The 20127-nt window shown below is 37.7% G+C and overlaps 1 protein-coding gene across 1 annotated transcript; it reads right to left on the minus strand.

The window, feature by feature from the left end:
• Positions 1-943: 943 nt before the first annotated feature.
• Positions 944-18959, minus strand: MAT1A (methionine adenosyltransferase 1A). The gene is made up of 9 exons (XM_068139954.1): positions 18629-18959; positions 12455-12532; positions 11490-11612; positions 9698-9810; positions 8063-8206; positions 7196-7414; positions 4091-4273; positions 2694-2827; positions 944-1663 (listed from the first exon to the last, which is right to left on the minus strand). Exons 1-9 carry the CDS (start codon positions 18720-18722, stop codon positions 1561-1563), a joined length of 1191 nt encoding a protein of 396 aa, XP_067996055.1. The 5' UTR covers positions 18723-18959; the 3' UTR covers positions 944-1560.
• Positions 18960-20127: the final 1168 nt, after the last annotated feature.

The following is a 20127-nucleotide window of genomic DNA, read 5'->3' on the forward strand; positions in this document are numbered from 1 at the left end:
TGGCAGCTTTTTTTAATGATCATCACAGTCAGGCACTCTTTTTCATGTGTTTGGGACACACTGTGCACAGGAATTTAGTTAGGAGAGAACCATAGCATGGCAGCATTTCACCAGTGCAGAAGCTCTAACAGGATGCTGCTTAAACCACAAAACTAAGATTAAGTGACTCTTGGGGACCATACATAGGCAACTCTTGCATTGCCAGATTAAGTTTGTCATTGTTACCTATTGACAAACAAAACTGCTTAACAAGGATAAATATGGTCACACACTGCCTCAATTTAAACAAATTTGGGATTAATCCACAGACCTTTACAAAACGCAGTTTGTCACTTTATAGGACAATATAGAACATCGGCACAGATATGCCCTTATCCTCTGTCTAGATCATATCCAGTTCACCATGCACATCAGCTACCCTGAGCTGTCAGAAGGAGAGGTTGTCACTACTTCCAGCAGGAATAACAGGATACGGGTACCCAGATTTGGTATCTGAGTACTGGCACAAACCAGGGACATGTACAAAATTGCTCCCACAGCTGTGGAGGAGCACACAGCCATCTAGTGGCTAGCCCTTTTGTGAAACACTGCTGGAAAAGGCAGTGGCCCAAATTTTAACCTCATGCTCTTTGTTGATGCTTTGCTGTTATTTATATGTGCTTCATTTTATTCCAAAAGTACACCAAACCTAGCAATTCATGCAACAAACCTAACATTTGGGAGCAAAAACCATGAGAGAATACTGTATAGCACAAATCTAAGAATAAACTGTGATCAAATATGTAGTGAAAGTTAAGTTCATACCACAATTTTTTTAAAACTATACTAAAATTAATTTATGCTGGTGAATTAAAATCTTGCAAGCATATACGAGGCTGAGCTGAGCTGAACCATTATACTGTAACATTAAAAAAAGAAAATTAAAGAGGCACCTTTACAGACATTGTAGGAAAAAGCTTTTATTCTATGATTGTTGTTTTAGAGGAGAACACATATGTTTCAAAAATACAGGTAACTGAAACACAACAGTAACAGCAGCAAAGGTGATTTAAATATTCCACAAAAGAGGCCAAGATAAAGTATGATATTCAGCCTTCCCCCATCAAAGCAACCCCCAGCTGTATAGAATGCTAACTCCAGTAAGGAAATTGGACCCCATAATTTCCCATTGTCTAATTAAAAAGCAAGAGATCTGCTGGTCCTTAGTCAGAGTTGGGAAAGTCATCTTCAGCTTTGCCCATGAAAGGTTTGAGGTTCAACCATTAGTACCTGGGTCATACTTTGCCTTTATCAAAGGAACCAACAGAGCAGCAATAAAAAGTAAACTGTATTTTGTTGCCTTATGTTGATTAAAAAAAAAACAGACTCTGTCTTTTGTATCAGATAGTGAAAGACACTGAGGGCTAAAAAATAAATCAATTTCCAAGAAAATATCCTTTTCTTTCCATTTAAACTCTAAAATTCCTTTTGTTGACTACAAAGCTGTCAAATTTGATTTTTGGAAGTATCCTCATCATTAGTGGACTTCGAAGGGTCTGTTTCAAAGGGTCACAGATAGTGTCAAAATACAAGCTTTTTAGGCACCTCCCAAGAGAATTCATTTCTTCCAAAGTGACCATAACACGCAGTCTTCTGGTAAATGGGCTTTTTTAGGTCCAAATCCCTGTGTGTATAATAAAAAGAAGAGAAAATTCTTCATATTAAGATACTTTATGACAGGTACCATTAAAATCCTGATCGTGATACCCATTTCACACCCTTAGTCAAGTAGAATAGAATAGAATAGAATAGAATAGAATAGAATAGAATAGAATAGAATAGAATAGACCTTCAAGATCATCACGTCCAACCTATCAACTAATCCAACCCACCTAATCAACTAAACCATGCAACCAAGCACCCTATCAAGTCTCCTCCTGAACACCTCCAATGACGGTGACTCCACCACCTCCCCAGGCAGCCCATTCCAATGGGCAATCACTCTCTCTGTGTAGAACTTCTTCCTAAAAGCCAGCCTAAACCTCCCCTGGTGCAGCCTGAGACTGTGTCCTCTTGTTCTAGTGCTGGTTGCCTGGGAGAAGAGACCAACCTCTGCCTGTCTACAACCTCCCTTAAGGTAATTGTAGAGAGCAATAAGGTCACCCCTGAGTCTCCTCTTCTCAGGGAGTAAGCCTAGTATCAATATGCAAACATACCAGTGAACATGGCCAATAGAGAACCATAAAATTAACCACAAAATTTAAATCTGAAGTACTTTAGGGCCACAGGACTTGATGATCTCTGGAGGTCCCTTCCAACCCTGTTATTCTATGATTCTATGAAATAACCATCAATTCCTACTGCAGAAACAAAATATATTTTGTCACAGCAAAGTAACGTAAAATTCTTGAAATGCAAGTTATTTTATTCTATTTGAATTTCAGGTGTTATGCAAGGGCCAATGCTGAAAGTATATGCTACATATGAAACTTGAAAACATCTGTATCTTAGAAGACATGGCACACAAGTAGATCCATAACACGTATCAACTGTGAAGACTAACAGAATGGCAGAAAGTCTCTTTTGTATTGCATGGAACAATCCCATGCTACTTCAAGAGGCTGACTCTTACACTCTAGCATCTAGCAATTTTGTAGGAAATCATTTCTAGGAGATGATCAGCAGGATATTTTCCTTTTTGTGTCTTTCTGTACCTGACAATGACTCCAGGCCGAAGATCGAAGTTTTTGTGTACAATGTCCAGCAGCTCTTTCTCTGTTTTTTGGGAAGTTCCATAAGTGAACAGTGAAATGGACAGCGGATGAGCAACCCCAATAGCATAAGAAACCTATGTCAAGAAAGACACCATCATTAGCAAATACACAGTACCTTGGAGGGCAACAGCATGCAACAGAATAAAGCATTTATTCATGAACCATCTTAGAAAAACTAAGGCCTCTCCTTCACTTTCCATAGTTCCACAATGTATACTGTATATTTGAAGGGGAAAAAATAAATAAAAGGGAGAAAACTTTGAAAAGGCTGAGGTCTCCAGAAAACTTTCTTCCCCATTACCCAGTCACCTCATGTTCATTTCCATGACAGCAAGTGTCAGAAGGTTGAGGGCTCAAAAAGTGTTCAGAAAAAAAGAAAGAAAAGGAAAAAAAAAAAAAAAAATAAAGACAAAAAAAAGGAAAGAAAAAAAAGAAAAGAAAAGTTACAGCTTACACAAACTGATAGGCTGTTAATGACATTACAGTGGTCTTGAACCAAGAAATTCTTCCCTATTACAAGAGGGATGTGGAGGTGCTGGAACGTGTCCAGAGAAGGGCCACAAGGATGATCAGAGGGCTGGAGCACCTCTCCTATGAGGACAGACTGAAGGAGTTGGGGCTGTTCAGTCTGAAGAAGAGAAGGCTCCGAGGTGACCTAATTGTGGCCTTCCAGTATCTGAAGGGGGCCTACAGGAAGGCTGGGGAAGGACTTCTCAGGATCTCAGGTAGTGATAGGACTAGGGGGAATGGAATGAAGCTGGAGGTGGGGAGATTCAGGCTAGATGTGAGGAGGAGGTTCTTCACCATGAGAGTGGTGAAACCCTGGAACGGGTTGTCCAGGGAGGTGGTCGAGGCCCCATCCCTGGAGGTGTTTAAGAGCATGCTGGATGAGGCTCTGGCTAGCCTGATCTAGTGTGGGGTATCCCTGCCCATGGCAGGGGGGTTGGAACTAGGTGATCCTTGTGGTCCCTTCCAACCCTGAATGATACTATGATACTATACTATGATAGAGAGAGTGATTGCCCATTGGAATGGGCTGCCTGGGGAGGTGGTGGAGTCACCATCACTGGAGGTTTTTAGAAGGAGAATTGATGGGGTACCTGGTGCCATGGTTTAGTTGATTAGATGGTGTTGGATGATGGGTTGGACACGATGATCTCAAAGGTCTTTTCCAACCTATTCTATTCTATTCTATTCTATTCTATTCTATTCCTTTTTTCAATCCCAAGCCATTAGCAAGACTGCTTCTACTACAGTGTTGCATATGATGTGTATTGAAGGTAAAGCTGAAAAGGAAAAATCTTTTTGAGAAAAGCAACATTTACAGCAAACCATACCTGAACCAGAACACGGCGACAGAGTCCAGCTTTCACAAGAGACTTGGCCACCCAACGGGCTGCATATGCAGCTGATCGGTCTACTTTGGTGTAGTCTTTGCCAGAAAAAGCACCACCTCCATGGGCTCCCCAGCCACCGTAAGTATCCACAATGATCTTCCGACCAGTAACACCAGCATCACCCTGAATCAGTACAAGAATTTATCCACCTTACAATACATTTTATTATGTCTCACACATGACTATGCATCCATCAGAAGGCTGTAACAACATGTAAGTATGTTTACCACATATGGATTGCTGTGGGATAGCTGAAGGAATACTTTTTTCACCAATCCACAACAGTGGCTGTCAAGTGTTCTTTAAAAACAGATTCATAAGACAAGCCATTCATGAATTGTGTTTGATAATCAAGCAAATGGGTTTATACCCAGTTAGCTACTGCAAGCACTGTCTGTTTCGAAAGTAAATTCTTCAGAAAATATGGGAACTTCAGTTTAAAAGTGACTTATTTAACACATCCAAACTAAATACAGATTATTGCTAACAAAATACATGCCATATAGGAATAATGGAGAGTTTTTACACTATAAATAGTCAGAGAGAGAGATTAAAAACAAGCTTCCACATCATGTGGTCAAAATCTGAAGCTGTGTGAATACTAAATAGTAGTGGTCTTTTTCATCTTCATCATCAAAATATATGTCAGGACTACCTTATACATCATTACATGGGAGGCTGGCAACCAGCGTTACCAGTTCAGTACGATCACAGAGACTCTTATACATACACGTACTAAAACCCCCCATATTTCCAAATCCCAAATATTTATAGTGTAGTGTGTGGAGTAGTAGGCAGTTATAGGTAATTGAGAAAGAAGCAGATACTTATATAGATGAATATACAAAAACATTAAAAAGAAAGTGCAGATCCACCTTGCTCCTCACAAGTACTTGATATTTCATTTCATCTTGGTTAGCTGATCAGCACCTGACTAACTGTCTGATTCCCTAATTTACTAAATTCTTCATATGTTTTCCAGCATAAATGGAACTATAATCAAAACTAAAATTCAATCTCCACCTGCAGGCAGGTTTGAAATTCTTTGCCTACAGAATATCATGTCAGTAAAATCGAGCTGCTGGAATGTTTGCATGGCAAACATAAGTGGAGAGCCAAAGTTTTTCTTAGAAAGCCCGTGCATACACAAGGGAAAACCTTTGGCACTGTTTGTTCCATTCTGCTAAGCTAGCAGCAACATGTAAATCTGACTTGCAGCTAGCTGAGCTTGTCTAAAGGATCCTGTCATCCTGGGTTCTTCTGCTTGTCTCAACTTTTAATTTCTGATGGCACAGACTGTTGCAGTGAGAACACTTTGTGTGCCATCATGATTTGACTGTGGAAGTGAGGGAAAGGAAGAGAAATGGACAGGTCAAAGGAGAAGGAAAGCCTACCCCTCCTTTTAAAGGTGCTGAAAGAGCGTACAGGCATTTAAAAAGCGTGTGGAAGTCACTTTTGCGATGCGCTGTAATGTCCCCAGCACACCAGCAGGTGTTGCTGTTGGGAAAACGGTGACAGCAAATGTATGATTCTGTCTCAGCCAGAAGTCGAGATTCCACCGTGCTCAACAACAGAAGGTAAAAGTCCAAGGTGAAATACGTGTATCTTCCTTAGATTAATTGAACTGGAGATTAAGGCAGCTTTCTATAACTAGTGTTGTTAAAAACAAACCGAATAATACTCTTCCAAAAAGTAATCAGAAAGTTCAAGACATGAAAGACAAGGAAAGAATTAGTTATTTTCTAGCTGCCACAATGCTATTGTAAATTGCACAAGTGATGACAGCAGTTCTAAGGTTACGGCCACACAGGCAGATTGACCCATACTAAGTAAACTTACCCCAGGTTAAAAAAGCTGCAAACATACACTGCAGTGTGCCAGTGTTTGCATGTGCAAGCAAGCAATATAGTCCTACCACAAGAGTAGAAAATATATTCCTCGTTGGCATACCAAATATAATGATATTTCATTTTCTAATGAGTGCAATTCAGTGCACACCTGAAAGTTTTCATATGTGTATCCTTATTTTATTGCATGTAGCTATGATTGATGCATTGATTCATTTGCTCCAAGTTACAGTTCAAGTTTGCTCTCTATTTGTCCATAGCCTAGGATGTCAGTGACACACAAAATTACAATGATACAACCTATTCAACTACACAAAAATACATTTCATTGTTTTAATGATTAATCTCAACACCTTCCTGCCTGTTCCATGGAAATAATGTAAAATAGACACAGCATCTTAATTCTGGCAAATTCCAGTAAATTAATGAATTTGAACAGCAAGGGGAAAAGAGTGTCTGCTTGGATTTGTTGTAAAACTGAATGCAATTTCAGGAAGGAGCTTTGACATTTTGCTGTGATAGTTCTAAGGGGAACTAAAGGATAAAATATTGGAAAGGGTGAATTTGTTTTCAAAACTAAATTTCAAAAGTCCTCATCCTACAGACGGTGGAAGTTCTGCCTGACTTCTGTGAGCACCAGATCAAATTATAAATCCTAGCTCCTCTATTAGATAGATAAGTCAAAAGCAAGATGTATTTTCTCATCAGGATTAGCATATCAGGGGCTGATTTTCAGAACAGATGAATACTTTCAGATCTTATCAGTATCAGGAAGAACAGTGTGAGATATACAGATCTGAAAAACAGGTTCACTCTAAGGTAAGTAAGCTTCTCTTGACCACCTCTCTGTCAGGTGTGTTTTCCAGCAGAAAGGATTCCATGTCTTCATGCTATACTCAAGAGTGTTTGAGGAAACCCTGAGTTGGGCTGTACATTCCACACACAGTGTAAGATTCAGCTCAACTTGCCTGCCTAGTCATAACATATGTTTAATATAAGCCTGTCCTCAAAGGTTGCATTGGTATATAGCACATGAAACTCTAGGTGCTTCTCCCACATAAAACTGCAGCTGAAACTTCCAAGTAGGCAACTTGCTTCTTACACTCTAAGAAAGACACACAAAAAAGCTGAGCATTTGTCTTAAGACACATCCAATGACAAAGGCAAGCTGAAAAGCCACCAAAATAACAACACATACCTGAGGCCCTCCAATAACAAAACGCCCACTAGGTTGAAGGTGATAAACAGTTTTCTCATCCAAATATTTTGGAGGGACAACAGCCTGGATCACACGATCCCTCAAGGTTCTACGCATATTCTCCAGTGAAATGGTTTCATCATGCTGCACAGATATCACGATGGTGTGAACACGCACTGGGATCACTGCTCCATTCTTCTGGATATACTGAACAGTGACCTGAACAGAACACAAAGAAGGAAGAGAAAAGAAATTGCTATAACATTTATTACTTGTCTACATCAAACACCATGCTATGCTATCCAAGAATAAAACTGGAGCAAAACATCAAGGATGACATTATAATGTTCACTGCTCTAGTTGTTGCTGAAGTACGAGAAAAGAAGCCTACGTTCTGTAGGCTGTGCTGACAAGAAAAAACAACAAAAAGACTCAGTACTGACAGCCTGATTTACTATGAAATGGTCCAAAGTTCTTCAGTTGAGATTTCCGATGAAACTCCCAAGCCTCAAAAATTTACATTCTCAGTGCACCTTCAAAAATGTCATCCCAAATCTCTAAGTACGCATAAATTATTTTGATCTCCAGTCACCTTTTTAACAAACACTTTGGTCTGAAAGGTTAAACGTCTTCTTCATTGGTAAGTAATTAAGAAGCACTCTGATGTAAGTTAACCATTTTCATTCAGTCAAGGAGACAGTATCATAAGCAGTGGAAATGCTTTGTCTGCTAATTATAGGTTATACTTCTGCTACTCGCAGGTTATTCTCACATGATGAATACCATCAATTGCAGTCTTTAGGATTATTTAAGATTTATGTAAAGAAAAAGTATTAGTTTCCAACTATTTGAACTATCCATATTTACCTGTGTCTTAGAGTCAGGTCTCAGCCAAGGAAGTTCTCCACTACGCCTCAGCTCTGCTAACCTGGCATTCAGTTTATGAGCAAGAATAATTGTTAGAGGCATACATTCTTCTGTCTCATCTGTTGCATAACCAAACATCAAACCCTACAGAAGGAGAAGATATACTTTAATCATTGTTAAAAGCACCACAAACAAAAGCAACAAGATTTTATCTGCAGCAAAGAGTAAACAGTACCCTCAGGTTTACTTTCTACTATTTCATATTACAATGCAAGAAGCCTAAATTCAGATCAGGCTCCAACATGTTATGCTGTCATGAGAAACAAATTGTGTTCCTAGAAGTTTTTCACTGAAAGGCTGGAGGATTACACATTGAGATGGAAACCCAGGCAAAATTTGAGACATTTCTGTGGAAAAAAAAAATCAGGTTCTTTCACAGAAAAACAAACAAGAGAAAAAAAAAACTGTTGGAGCAACACAATGTCAGGACTGTTGTGTCATAGGAAATGTGCTATCATTAGCCTGGAAAGGCTTTTATGTCTAAATGCAGACACATTTATACTGCCACTCACATCTGAAATTTCAGTGGAATAAGATGTACCCAACAGTTCAAGGCACCTGCCTCTGATTTCCAATGCCACACACTTCCAGTCACGGCTTCTACTGCTTTCCAGTTATGTTCATATTATCATTTGTTAAATACAGTTAGCACCATTTTCTTGCTCTTCATGCAGTGTATGTAAAAGAAACAATAAAAAAAACCCCAAACACCAAAAAATCCCGAACAAGATACAAAGGTACTTTTATGATGCACTGGGAAGGGAGGCCATCAAGATGCCAAAGAAAGTAAGATATCTTTTCATCTTATGTAGGATTATGTTCCTCTGGCAACATAAAAGCATTTCAATTTAGTTCTTAAGAGTTTATTTGAACAATATTAGCTTGGCTTCTGAACTCTGTTATCTCCAGTCATGGTTCTTGACAACATTGTTATAAGCTAGATATTACTACTAATGATAGCTACTGTAAATGTTGACCTCACTCATACTGGCATCAGTCAGATTATAGAGCTTTTATGTTAGCATCTTTCTCTTGAGAACATACTATAATTATCTACAGAAGCTTGGACAGTCTTAATTACAGGGAACACCTATTACAATAGCTGCCCCTGGGAAATAAGAGATCTGAAAGTACTCTGGCTTATTTGCCTTCATTGCACTAATGCTGAAGATAGTTGAAATAACTTGATTTTGCTTTGTAAAATCTCAGAAGCTCTGTGAAAGTGAAGAGGTCCTTTGTGTATTCCATCTTACACAAGTCTGACTGTAAGATGAATTGTTGAATGAATCTTAAGCTACTCCACAGAAATATGAAATACATGGGCAAAAAACCTTTGCTATGTTCAAAAGGACATGTCCTCAGCTACTACAAACTGCCACAGCTCTCCTGACCTGCATGGAGTGCTTTAACAAGCATTTGGCAAAATACTGCCCTCAAAGAAATTCCAACTATGCTAATTAAAATATGGTTTTCATTCTGGAAACCTTCACATGGGTTTTGACTTAGATAAATATGATGGGGTAAACATTTTCCATTGAAATAGCTTTGATGTTTCAGATGTGGGGGCATGTCTACCTGATCTCCAGCACCAACATCCTCTTCATTCCTGTGTAGGTGAACACCTTGGGCAATATCTGGTGACTGCTGTTCCAGTGCCACTAACACATTACAGGTTTTGTAGTCAAAGCCTATTTTGAGAAATGAATTGTCTGTCATAATTAAGGAAAAAAACCATGGAACTATATGACAAAATTTTCATTCTGAAGGATATTACATTAATATTTAAATCCTAGCTGCTATTTTTAGTTGGTTTTGTTTTGTTGTTTTTGTTTTCACGATACAACACTTGAAACCTTTTTTGGGAAGGGGCGGGGTATATAGGGCTGCCATGACTGCCTGTTTGCTCTTTCACTGATACCCTGTGTGAATTGTTAACTAAAGAAAACTACCAAAAAAAAAAATAATGAGCCTTGCCCAAATAAATAGTACTAAAAATCTCTACATAAATTCCTAGGAGCCAATGTTTCAGGAACTGAAGGCTCTGCTCTCTGATACATTATTTGTAATACATGTAAAGCAGTGTCTATACCTAGATCTCATGGGATTTTGCATGAGAGACACAGAATAAAAAACAGATTCAAGTCTCAGAGCATATCTGGGAGTGGGAATTTACTTTCAAAGACCAAGAGGAAGGTTTTAAAAATAAATTGAAAGACTTACAGAAGATTATGGCAAAATTTTCCGCCTGATCCTAGGTATATTAATAGTAAATTGCTTCTCTCCATATCCAACCTTTCCTAGAGCTGTAGCTGCTGACCAAACTCATGTTCAGCCAATATAACATATATATATATATATATATGCATATGATCCACTTGAAGAATCCACTCTTCACCTTTTAAGCAGGCTATTGGAGAGAAGAAAATTATTTTGCTGTGTGCAATTGTTTACGTTAGCTTTTTGTTTTACTTCTGCATAGAAAATGTGTTTTACTGGGTCTTTTCATCTCCCTTTATCATCTTTGGCAGTTGGGATAAAAAGGAGATTTATTACCTAGTAGATCTGCCAGCATTTTCTGAAGGCACAGTACTTATGTGATGGTGAAGGTAACCTAAAATGTGCTGCTAGAATATTTTGCCACCACAATCTCCCTATAAATTCAATAGCAATTAAAGGACTGCAGGAAAGAATTTTTCAAAGTAAAAGCTCTTAAAAGGAAACACTTCACTGAAACAGTGTACTTGGCATATTTGTAATGCATAGATATGTGACAAATCAGAATATGAAATGTCTGTGGAATATAAGGCATTTTTTCCTTTTAAATAAATTATTATTATTTGTACATTACACAAACTGGGTTTGGACTGCAAACTCCTCAGTGTAAGGGAAGTTGCTCAGAACTTACAGACCATCTTACAGTGAGAATCTGCTTTACACCTGGGAATTCCAGATGCTACCACTGTACAAATATGTAATGGTACAACAAAATGTACTAGGTTTCTTCTTCCCTCTCTTTCACACCAAGATGAATCAATCAGCTTACCAAATGAATAATCAGAATTCAAGTTCTTGCAGGTTTGGAGGAGTGGTAGATTCTGTGGTTCATGTCACAGTTAACTATTCTGACCTAATGCCACAGTTCAAAGTAGATTCTGCCTCTTACTTTTCAGTTTTAACTAGTATATGATGTTCTACTTACTGGGATAAAGCCAGAAAGCATATCACGTAGCACCATGTAAGGGAGCCTTCACAAAGTATGTTCACTTTTTATCAGGCTTGCAAAAGTCCATATATGAAAGTGGTGACAGACCTGTTTTGCAGTAGCCTATTGTTTGCTCTCAGGGATTTAATGAGCCATTCCACCAACCTTTAGCAGAATCATCATAGCCAATATGCCTAATTGCATCTCGGACAACTCGTTGATAATCCACAATAGCACGAGATGTGATTTCCCCACAGAGCAACACCATTCCTGTCTTGCACACTGTCTCTGTAAAGAGAGAGGAAAACAGGATTACAGCAGCAGAATAAACCATCCCAGTAAGACAAAAAAATATGTTTTCAACTATGGTGATTTTGAGAGCTCTACTGGGTGTAAGTCCTTTCTACACATACTTTTAGCAGTATTAATTCCTTATACAGCAATTAATTTTCATATCCACCACGTTTTTAAAAGCAAGGACAAGATTAATTTACAAATGGAAAAGTCAAAACACTGAGCGTGATTCAGTGATATGCACAGATTTTAGGGAAATATAGCATTAATCTGTGATTTCTAAATCCACTTTATCACTGTAAGATACACTCTGAGGCTAAATAAAACTCATCAGTGATCAGCTACTTCAAAAATTTGCCTCCAGTCCCAGGAGGAAGAATCTGAGTATGGTGTTTAGTTACATAATACATTAATTCTGCTGATGATCTGAGAGATGATGATACAACTCTTTCTGAAAACATTCTGAAAGCAAGCAGTCATGAGGACTTGGGCTGATAAAATAGTACTTTATTAAATGTAGCAAATTAACTTCACAACAAAACATTCAAATACTCTTTCAAAACTCCACTGTAATGAAGTCAGATCTGTTCTCCTAGGAAATTCAGTCCACGCACAAAATTAACTATCCCAACCATCTACAAACTACTTAGGCTTCCGTCTTTTTAAAAACATTAACTGTTTCTTCTCATGTCTCCTCCTCTTGAAGACTATTATTCTTATGCAATTATTTGAGAGTAAAAGGAGTGAGCAAATGATAGCATCAAGCTCTTTGCAAACATCATAATTAAAGAACAGTGACCGGGTGAAGACTTAAAGCAAAACAGCAAACAACTTACCACAAGCAACCTTGGCATTTGGGTCCTGTTTGAGATGGGCGTCTAGTACAGCATCGCTGATTTGATCACAGATTTTATCTGCAAGACATCAAAGTTGTGATTCAAAACCATAGCACTCAATACAAAATACAGCCTGCATCACATCGAATTGTTAGGTGTTTCAAGCAAGGAATTCTTTCATTGCTTATCATCATCGCATATTACTGGAGTATTTAAGCCAGCTAAATAGAAAGATGTATGAAATATCCTGCAAGCAAAGTCAGTAGATACAATGGGGAATTTACTTACTAATACTGACTATAGCTTTTCCTGTAGGTTTCCGCACTTCAACCAGTATGTTATGCATAGACTTACCTGAGAGGCTAAGAGGCTTTTCCCCCAGCCTTCTCTTTCTCTAACACCACACAGCAATACAGCATGTGCTCCACACCAGTAGGATTCTAACAAGAAGGTATTCCACCATTAGCTTTCATCTCCTCAAAAAAAAAGTTAGAATGTAGATGACCAACATTGCTCATAAAGCCAAAGAAAGTGTTTAGATTAATACAGATAATGAACAGCTCAGAGTCAAGTGAGCATTTCAATTTTGCCTTAGCAAACTAGCAGTCTGAAATACCTTCTCCCAGTAACTGCCACAAACCACCCTACGGCAGGGGAGTGATTAACACACACAAGAAGGGTTTATGAACTGGAATTTGCCAGAGGCAAATCTTGATTATATCTTCAGTTACATCCCAAATACAAAGGCTTCATTTCAGGTTTATCATAATAATATTTTCTCTTCTCTTTCTTTTCTAACTTTTTTAATAAATATTGAATCTTAATTAAATAATGCAGCTAATTTACATTAGCTGCACAAAAGGGCAGCACCCATAACAATGCCCTCCATTGAAAATAGTATTTTTCTCATATATTTTCATTTTATTTTTGTTTTTAAAAGCTTAGTATTGTATATTACATTTAGATGTTGCCGTGACATGGCAAAATAATCTCCTGCCTTGCTATTTACAAAACAGTATGTTCGAAAGCAATGTTTTGTAAGATTATGGTATTACTGACTTTTAATATGTTTAACCTCAAGTTAAAATAAATTCTCATTCATTTCATGAGTGTGCATTCAGCTAAGAGGGACAAATCAAAGACTAAAGAACTAATGTGATCCTAGTGCTCTTATCTCTCATATTAACCACTTCAACACAAAAAGCAAGAATACAAGACAATTAGCAAATGTAGGCTGCATTAGAACTTTCAGCCTTGCAAGGAATGTACACCTGAACAAAAAGCATAGTCCACATTTACAGAGGAGGAGGATGAACAGTCATCCATAGAAATTAAATTATCTCCATACAATAGCATTAGTAAGTCTCCACAAAAATACTGTATCTTGAGTGTAGTATTCCCAAGATCACATTAAGATGCTGCGGGAAGGTTTAGTAGAAAATGAGATGAATGCCCCCAAATCAGAAAAGTCTGTCTTACAGGATGAAATCTATCAAACTCAACCTAGTTTTGAAAGGCTGAAGGAAAGGCAACCTACCAATAAAAAAATACTCATGGGCATTAGGATCACAGCCCCTAAGAACCTAACAAAACTGAAAAAAAAGGTTTTGTCATATGGAGAATAATGTAACTAAAGCTGAAAGTTAAAGACAGATTAAGATTCAGAAAGGAAAATCTTAAAAGGATGAGTGCCATTGAACCCATTCATCTAGAGATACATAAGATTCCTTGCTCCTTTGAATCTCTAGATGAAAATTGGCTACTTTTTTAAAAGCATGAGTGAAATTCAACCATCATTTACTAGCATGTTTGAAGAATTCTTGCATAAAATATTACCTGTATAAGAAATTCAGGCCAGATTATGTGTCAGAAGTTCCTTCTGGTTTTTAAAATCTATGTGACAATTTAATCAATTAAATAAGTAATGCTGATAGCACAGGCTATAGTCTGAGACAATTCAGCTTCACAATTCATGTCATATCTGATTGTTGGTGCAACAACCAGCAGTTCTAGCACAGCTAGATCCAAACACATATATATACACATTTGTCAAGACTGGAAAGAGAAATCTGCTGGATGATTGACTGATTAATGCATAAAACTAAAGGCGTGTCTATTAGTAAAGGTCTTTGGTGTAAAATAAAACTGGGCAGTCTATTTTTAGCGATGCTTAGCAGGCTTTGTGCATTCTCTGCGCTGTTATTTAAAATTTCTCATCACAGCCATTGCACCTCTCTTATTAGCTGCTAAATATGCCAGGATACATTTGTCCATTATTTACTACTTTTTTTTTGTTTGTTTTGTTCCTTCTTTTTTGGAAACAGGGAATGCATAAGGGACCACCTCTGATGATGTAATAGGTAAGAACTCAATTTATGCTTACCTTTATGTAGTGAATTGCTATCAAATACAATAAATACTGAAATGAAAAAGGTGTCTTGACTAAGTAGGAAAGTATTAGAGCACCATGAATTCTTTTCATGAAATCAAATCATCCCATAGACAGATTTATGGCAGAGCTGTGAAACAGCTCTTGCTAACTAAGGAATGAATGAGTCTAGGGGACTCATTCAGATGCCCAGTTGTCAAAATATGAAGTAAACATTCAGCAACAAAGTGAGTTCAATTAATTGGGAGATTCAAAGTTTTCCCGATAGTGGGAAATAAATTTGTTACATGAATCTTGACTATGCAAGAGCCTAACACATCTGTGTGACATCTGCGAGTTCTAGGGAACTCAGAACTCAGTTGCATGGATTCACCACACACACACACACACGAACCTACGAACTTCAGCAACCACTGAAAATTTAGCTCAGTAAAGCTCTGCCCTTTGAAGCACCACCTCAACCGGGTACAACCACACTTCTGGCTCTAACGGTATAGTAAATACGATATACATTGCACGTTTCAAGAGGAAAAATAATTTCAAAATAAACGTTAAATTATATACTCCAAATACAATAAACTGAGCAATTCTCAGTTTTCTGGTAAAAAGATAGTCAAGAAGCACAGGTACTTAGGGTGAGCACTTCACCAAAAAGTAAGCTTTCCACCAAAAAAAGTTTCACTAGAACAAATTCAAATAATTGAATTGTGGCATATTACAGCTTTCCTGGAAAAAACTCTTGAGGAGTGCTAATTGATAACTGCAGTGGTACTTCAATATTGCCACTGTACTGATTAAATACCTTGGACATCTGTTCTTTTTGGTCAATACACAATTTAGTGAAGTATTATATATATTGCTAAACACGGACAATGTTAGAAGTTAAGTATATAGAACATTAGATATAAGACACACAAGCATCAAGTTGCTGGTAGGTTCTTCATTTTCTGTGGGATTTTTGTTTCTTTTGTGATTTTTTTCCCCTGTGATTATTCAGAAGATAAACGTAAGTTTTTAATATGGGTGAAGATCTGAAGGTGCTTTTTGGCAGATGTTTTCTCTTGCCTTTTTAAAGAGATTCCTTGGTATTTACTAGAAAACTGAATGACATTCTCTTTGCAGGCAATTCCACCTGAAGTCACACCAGACAGGTCAAGGAATTAAGTGGTTTGTCACCTATAAGACATTATGGGTCAGAGAGACACACCATGCCTTTGAAGGCACAGTGAACCCATTGTACAGCACAGACAAGATGCTACTGGAAACAGCAAAATGGAATAATGAGAAAAGCAGATATTTTTTAAAAGTATCTCCCTTCCCCATGCTATTTATATATCTTTATTATATTGAAACAAAGAAGTCACATGTAAGTATTCAGAGGGTTTGGATCTTACCTTACTAAATGCCAAGATTAAAGATGTGGAAGGAAGTCCCAGATTCTATAACCAAGTGGTTTTGAACAACGTGGACTGGGACAGTAGGATAAACAGAGTCTTCTATAAATTTTGGGGGGAGCATAGGCAATATCTATGTGTTAGTTATTTCCAGTAATTACTTGCTTGTATGGAACCTGGGATTCTTAGTGACACACAACTCTTAGGCATGGCACAGGTATAAGACAGTTCTCCATATACCCAAATAAATAACCATGTAATGTCTCCTGCTTTATTTAGAAGGAGGTCTCCATTAAAGCATTCAGTCCTCAACTAATATAATCAGAACAACTCAAATTTCCTCCAGACAAAGATCTGGTTCAGGATCTTTACTTTACATAATGCCCTCTAGCAAAATTACACTATCATGTACAGAAGAGAAACAGTCAAGAACACGCAAATTATCCATTTGATATCAAACAGGAACTTGAAAATCACAATAAAATTCTAGTCCTACTGATAATGTCAGAAGCCTATGTACAGCCTCACACACTGGGCCCCATTTTATGTAATAGCAAAGATTTTCCTAGGTGATAAAAACCTAATGGCACATCTACACCTATGGTGTAAAACCAGAGACAAGGGAAAGGGGGATTGGTCAGAACATGAGTGATCAGTTTGCTCAGGAACTAGAGGTATTGCTGTGTCAGTTAAGAGGTACTGCTGGGCTGAGTTCAGGAATAAGAATTTGCAGGCCAACTCAGAATTACTTACTGTCAGCCTGTCCTCTGCTGATCTAGGAAAATTTGTATCTTTCCCTTGTCATAGGTATTTGGGGTTTCAGTACCCTAAATGAAGACCTGTAAGCATCACAGCCTTGAAATTGTCTAAGCATCAGTTTTCCACTCCCTCTACAATAAGCCTCTGGGCTTGTCACTTTGCATCTCACAGTACCCAGAGATCTGACACCCTCTGCCAGATGAGAGAGTGTACACAAATCTAACAAGTGGTAACACTGTTTCTTAAAGGTATGCTCTATTTTAGTGTAGCAGGAAAAGAACACTCGCGGAGCTTAAAGAAGGCCTACTCTGGGCCAAAAGAGTTTTGGCAATAAAGAGGGAATTGTGAATGAAAACTGGTAAAAATAGGCACAATTCTAAAACAGGAGACAAGACACAAAAGAGAATTTGTAAAGGAAGTCCCAGGGGCATTAAAAAGAATTATTACAGAAACATAAATTGTGACCTGTCATCTTTGGAAATACCATCATCAATTTAAAATTGACATATCATATAATATTATGTTTCCTGTGAAACTACATTGCACTACAGCTGCTGGATGTAATTATATACATAAACTTGAGATGGGACCTATGTCCCAAGGACCAAATGTGGTTGTCATTTTCTGATTGTGTTACACTAGAAATAACCCCAACTGGCTTAACCTGATGTAACTACCTTGATATTGAGAGAGGTAAATAATTGCATCAGCCAAGGATTTGATCTTCAGTAATAAATTAATATTGTAGAAGACTATCAGAATCATAAACATAAAATTCTAACTGCTGACATTTTTATTTTCTGCTACGTCATTCCACACATTTATTATTTACTCACAAAATGTGAGTACAGACCTGGAAAAGCCTTTTCATGGCAAAAGGTACAGGACACCAAATCAGCTCCTGAAATACACATAATTTTCAGGACATCAAACAGTCTATTGTCCTCATCTGGGGAAATATTTGCTATTGACATAAGGTCCATGTTTATGGCTGATGAACGTTTGTTAACAATAAAATTGAACTAAGCTTTACTGACCACACAAGAAGTTTAGCAAGTAACTCTCCACTATTTCCTCAAGCAATTCCATATATTGCATCAGATTATGGAATGGGGCGGGGGGAAACCAACTTTGCCATGTACAGCTGCTAGGGCCGCTGATTTTTAAAGCTTTAAAATAGCCGGTTGATAGATATTCCTGGTTTGGGTGACACTTTTAGAGCATAGTAGATATGCAGGACAGTTTTACAGCACCCATAAAGATGGAGAACTCGAGAAGCAAGCTATTAATTTTTATCCATATGTGAAACTTGAGTCTATCAGAAACACAGTAGCATCCCCGAGGCAATACTGAAAGATATACAGCTGAAAAGGAGCAAACAGCATAAACCCCACTGCCCTCCTCCGTTTAATACACACCCTGCAAAAGCATTTAAACTCCTGGTGGCAGCACCCTAGTTACAGCGGTTCTATAATTTATATGGAGAAGGTCCAACAGAAACAAAGTAAAATAGCACCCTGTTACAAATAACTTATACAATAACACTAATAGCATATTAATTCTTCTTCAGGCTTTTAAAACAATTTAAATGAAAATACTTATTTTATGCATTTGCTGGAGCTGGTTTCTTACCTGGATGTCCTTCTCCCACCGATTCTGATGTGAACATGAATGCCCCTTCATCATCCAGTGTGTAATCACATAAACCATCCACTGGTCCATTCATGATTGTGATACTTTTCCTGATGAATTATTATAAATAGTGGTTGAAGAGTTGTACCTTCAGTGCCTTCTCTTTAAGAAGAAGGTTCTTTATCAGCAGGATTATTGCTGTCTTCACTTAGTGCCTCTTACTCTAACTTGAATGTCACTGTGTGAAATCAGCGCGTGCTTGCATCTGTGTACGCACACAAGGAGTATGTATGTGCCTGAAGTCTGTATCCCTACCCAGCCTGATCTGTCAGTCCCTGAGCTGCTCCTATATATGGAAAAGTGAAAGTGCCTAGATAATCATGTGAGGAAAATGGAAGAGCCCATTTCTTTGCAGGGGAGTTAGTTAGCTTTAAGATATTTCACCAATTAACTCAGTTCTTGGAAACACTCCGCATTCAACCTGTGAAAGATTGGTTGTCTTAGCAACTCAGCTGAGCATGAAGTAACATAGCAGTACTAGTAACAGCTTAAGTCAGCTGCCTCTTCAGTTTCTCTCTCCCCTAATTCTGTGATCTATGTTGTGCTTCCAACTGTGTGTTGTGGTTTTACAGGGACAGGTAAAAAAAAAAAAAATCTGTCAATGCATGTCTTTCCTAGCAAGAGACTGGAAGAAGTTCAATCTGCATTATATAACTATATTTTCTTTTTACTTTTGCATATTTTCAAAAGTAGAATTTTCTTCTGGGCTTTTTTCATTTTCATTCATACTTTATGCACATTTAAGAGATGAAACATCTGATAACATCTAGCATGATGAGTGCTTCTCATTTATGCAAACTTCTAACTTTAGTCTTTGTTTTGCTTTTCCTCTGTCTTCTATTAATACAGATCCACCTTAATTCTCTTTTTGCACAATATTTTCATATTATATTCTGTAACTCTTAGAAATACAGTAACTATCACTGAGTTCTCAGTTCTGCTACTGAAAATTTCTTCAACTTAGCTCTGTCTGGAATACGCTGAAGGCATGACAGGTATGAAGACAGAGGGCATTTTGTGGGCATATGTGTCCTTAAGTTAGTACACCAAAAACAAGTAAACATACCCTTGGGGAAGATCCAGAAAATTCCCAGCACTACAGTACCATTATAAAAACCTGTAATTATTCTTAATTCCCTTACAGAAACCATTCTATCTCAGATCTCAGTCTCTATCTCAGATCAAATAATTGGTTCACCAAAATAAAATTTCCCTTTAATTTTCCCTATAATTGTGAATCATATTCTTTTAATCATTCAAAGTGTGGCTGATACTTAGACTGAACAAGTAACATAATGCTTGTTCCAGACTCCTTGTAACTTTGACAGCAATTAAATCATTATCACGCTTCAGTTTAAAAACTGGCTTAGTTTACTTCTAACCTTTGGTCACTATTATTTAAGATCACTTTGTACAGCTCTTTGGATTCAGGTTTCCAC

The sequence above is a fragment of the Melanerpes formicivorus genome, unplaced genomic scaffold (assembly GCF_026170545.1).
Source record: "Melanerpes formicivorus ecotype bairdi unplaced genomic scaffold, bMelFor1.0.p_v2 SCAF_6, whole genome shotgun sequence".
NCBI lineage: Eukaryota > Metazoa > Chordata > Aves > Piciformes > Picidae > Melanerpes > Melanerpes formicivorus.

What these genes read in the sequence shown, in the direction of transcription:
- MAT1A (XM_068139954.1), bottom strand. Translation starts at nt 18,722, where the DNA reads ATGAATGGACCAGTGGATGGTTTATGTGATTACACACTGGATGATGAA. An exon ending in GGTGGGAGAAGGACATCCAG is followed by an intron (nt 12,533 to 18,628) that starts GTAAGAAACCAG and finishes GATGTCTTGCAG; the next exon opens with ATAAAATCTGTGATCAAATC. An exon ending in TTGTTATTGGAGGGCCTCAG is followed by an intron (nt 4,274 to 7,195) that starts GTATGTGTTGTT and finishes GTACTGATTCAG; the next exon opens with GGTGATGCTGGTGTTACTGG.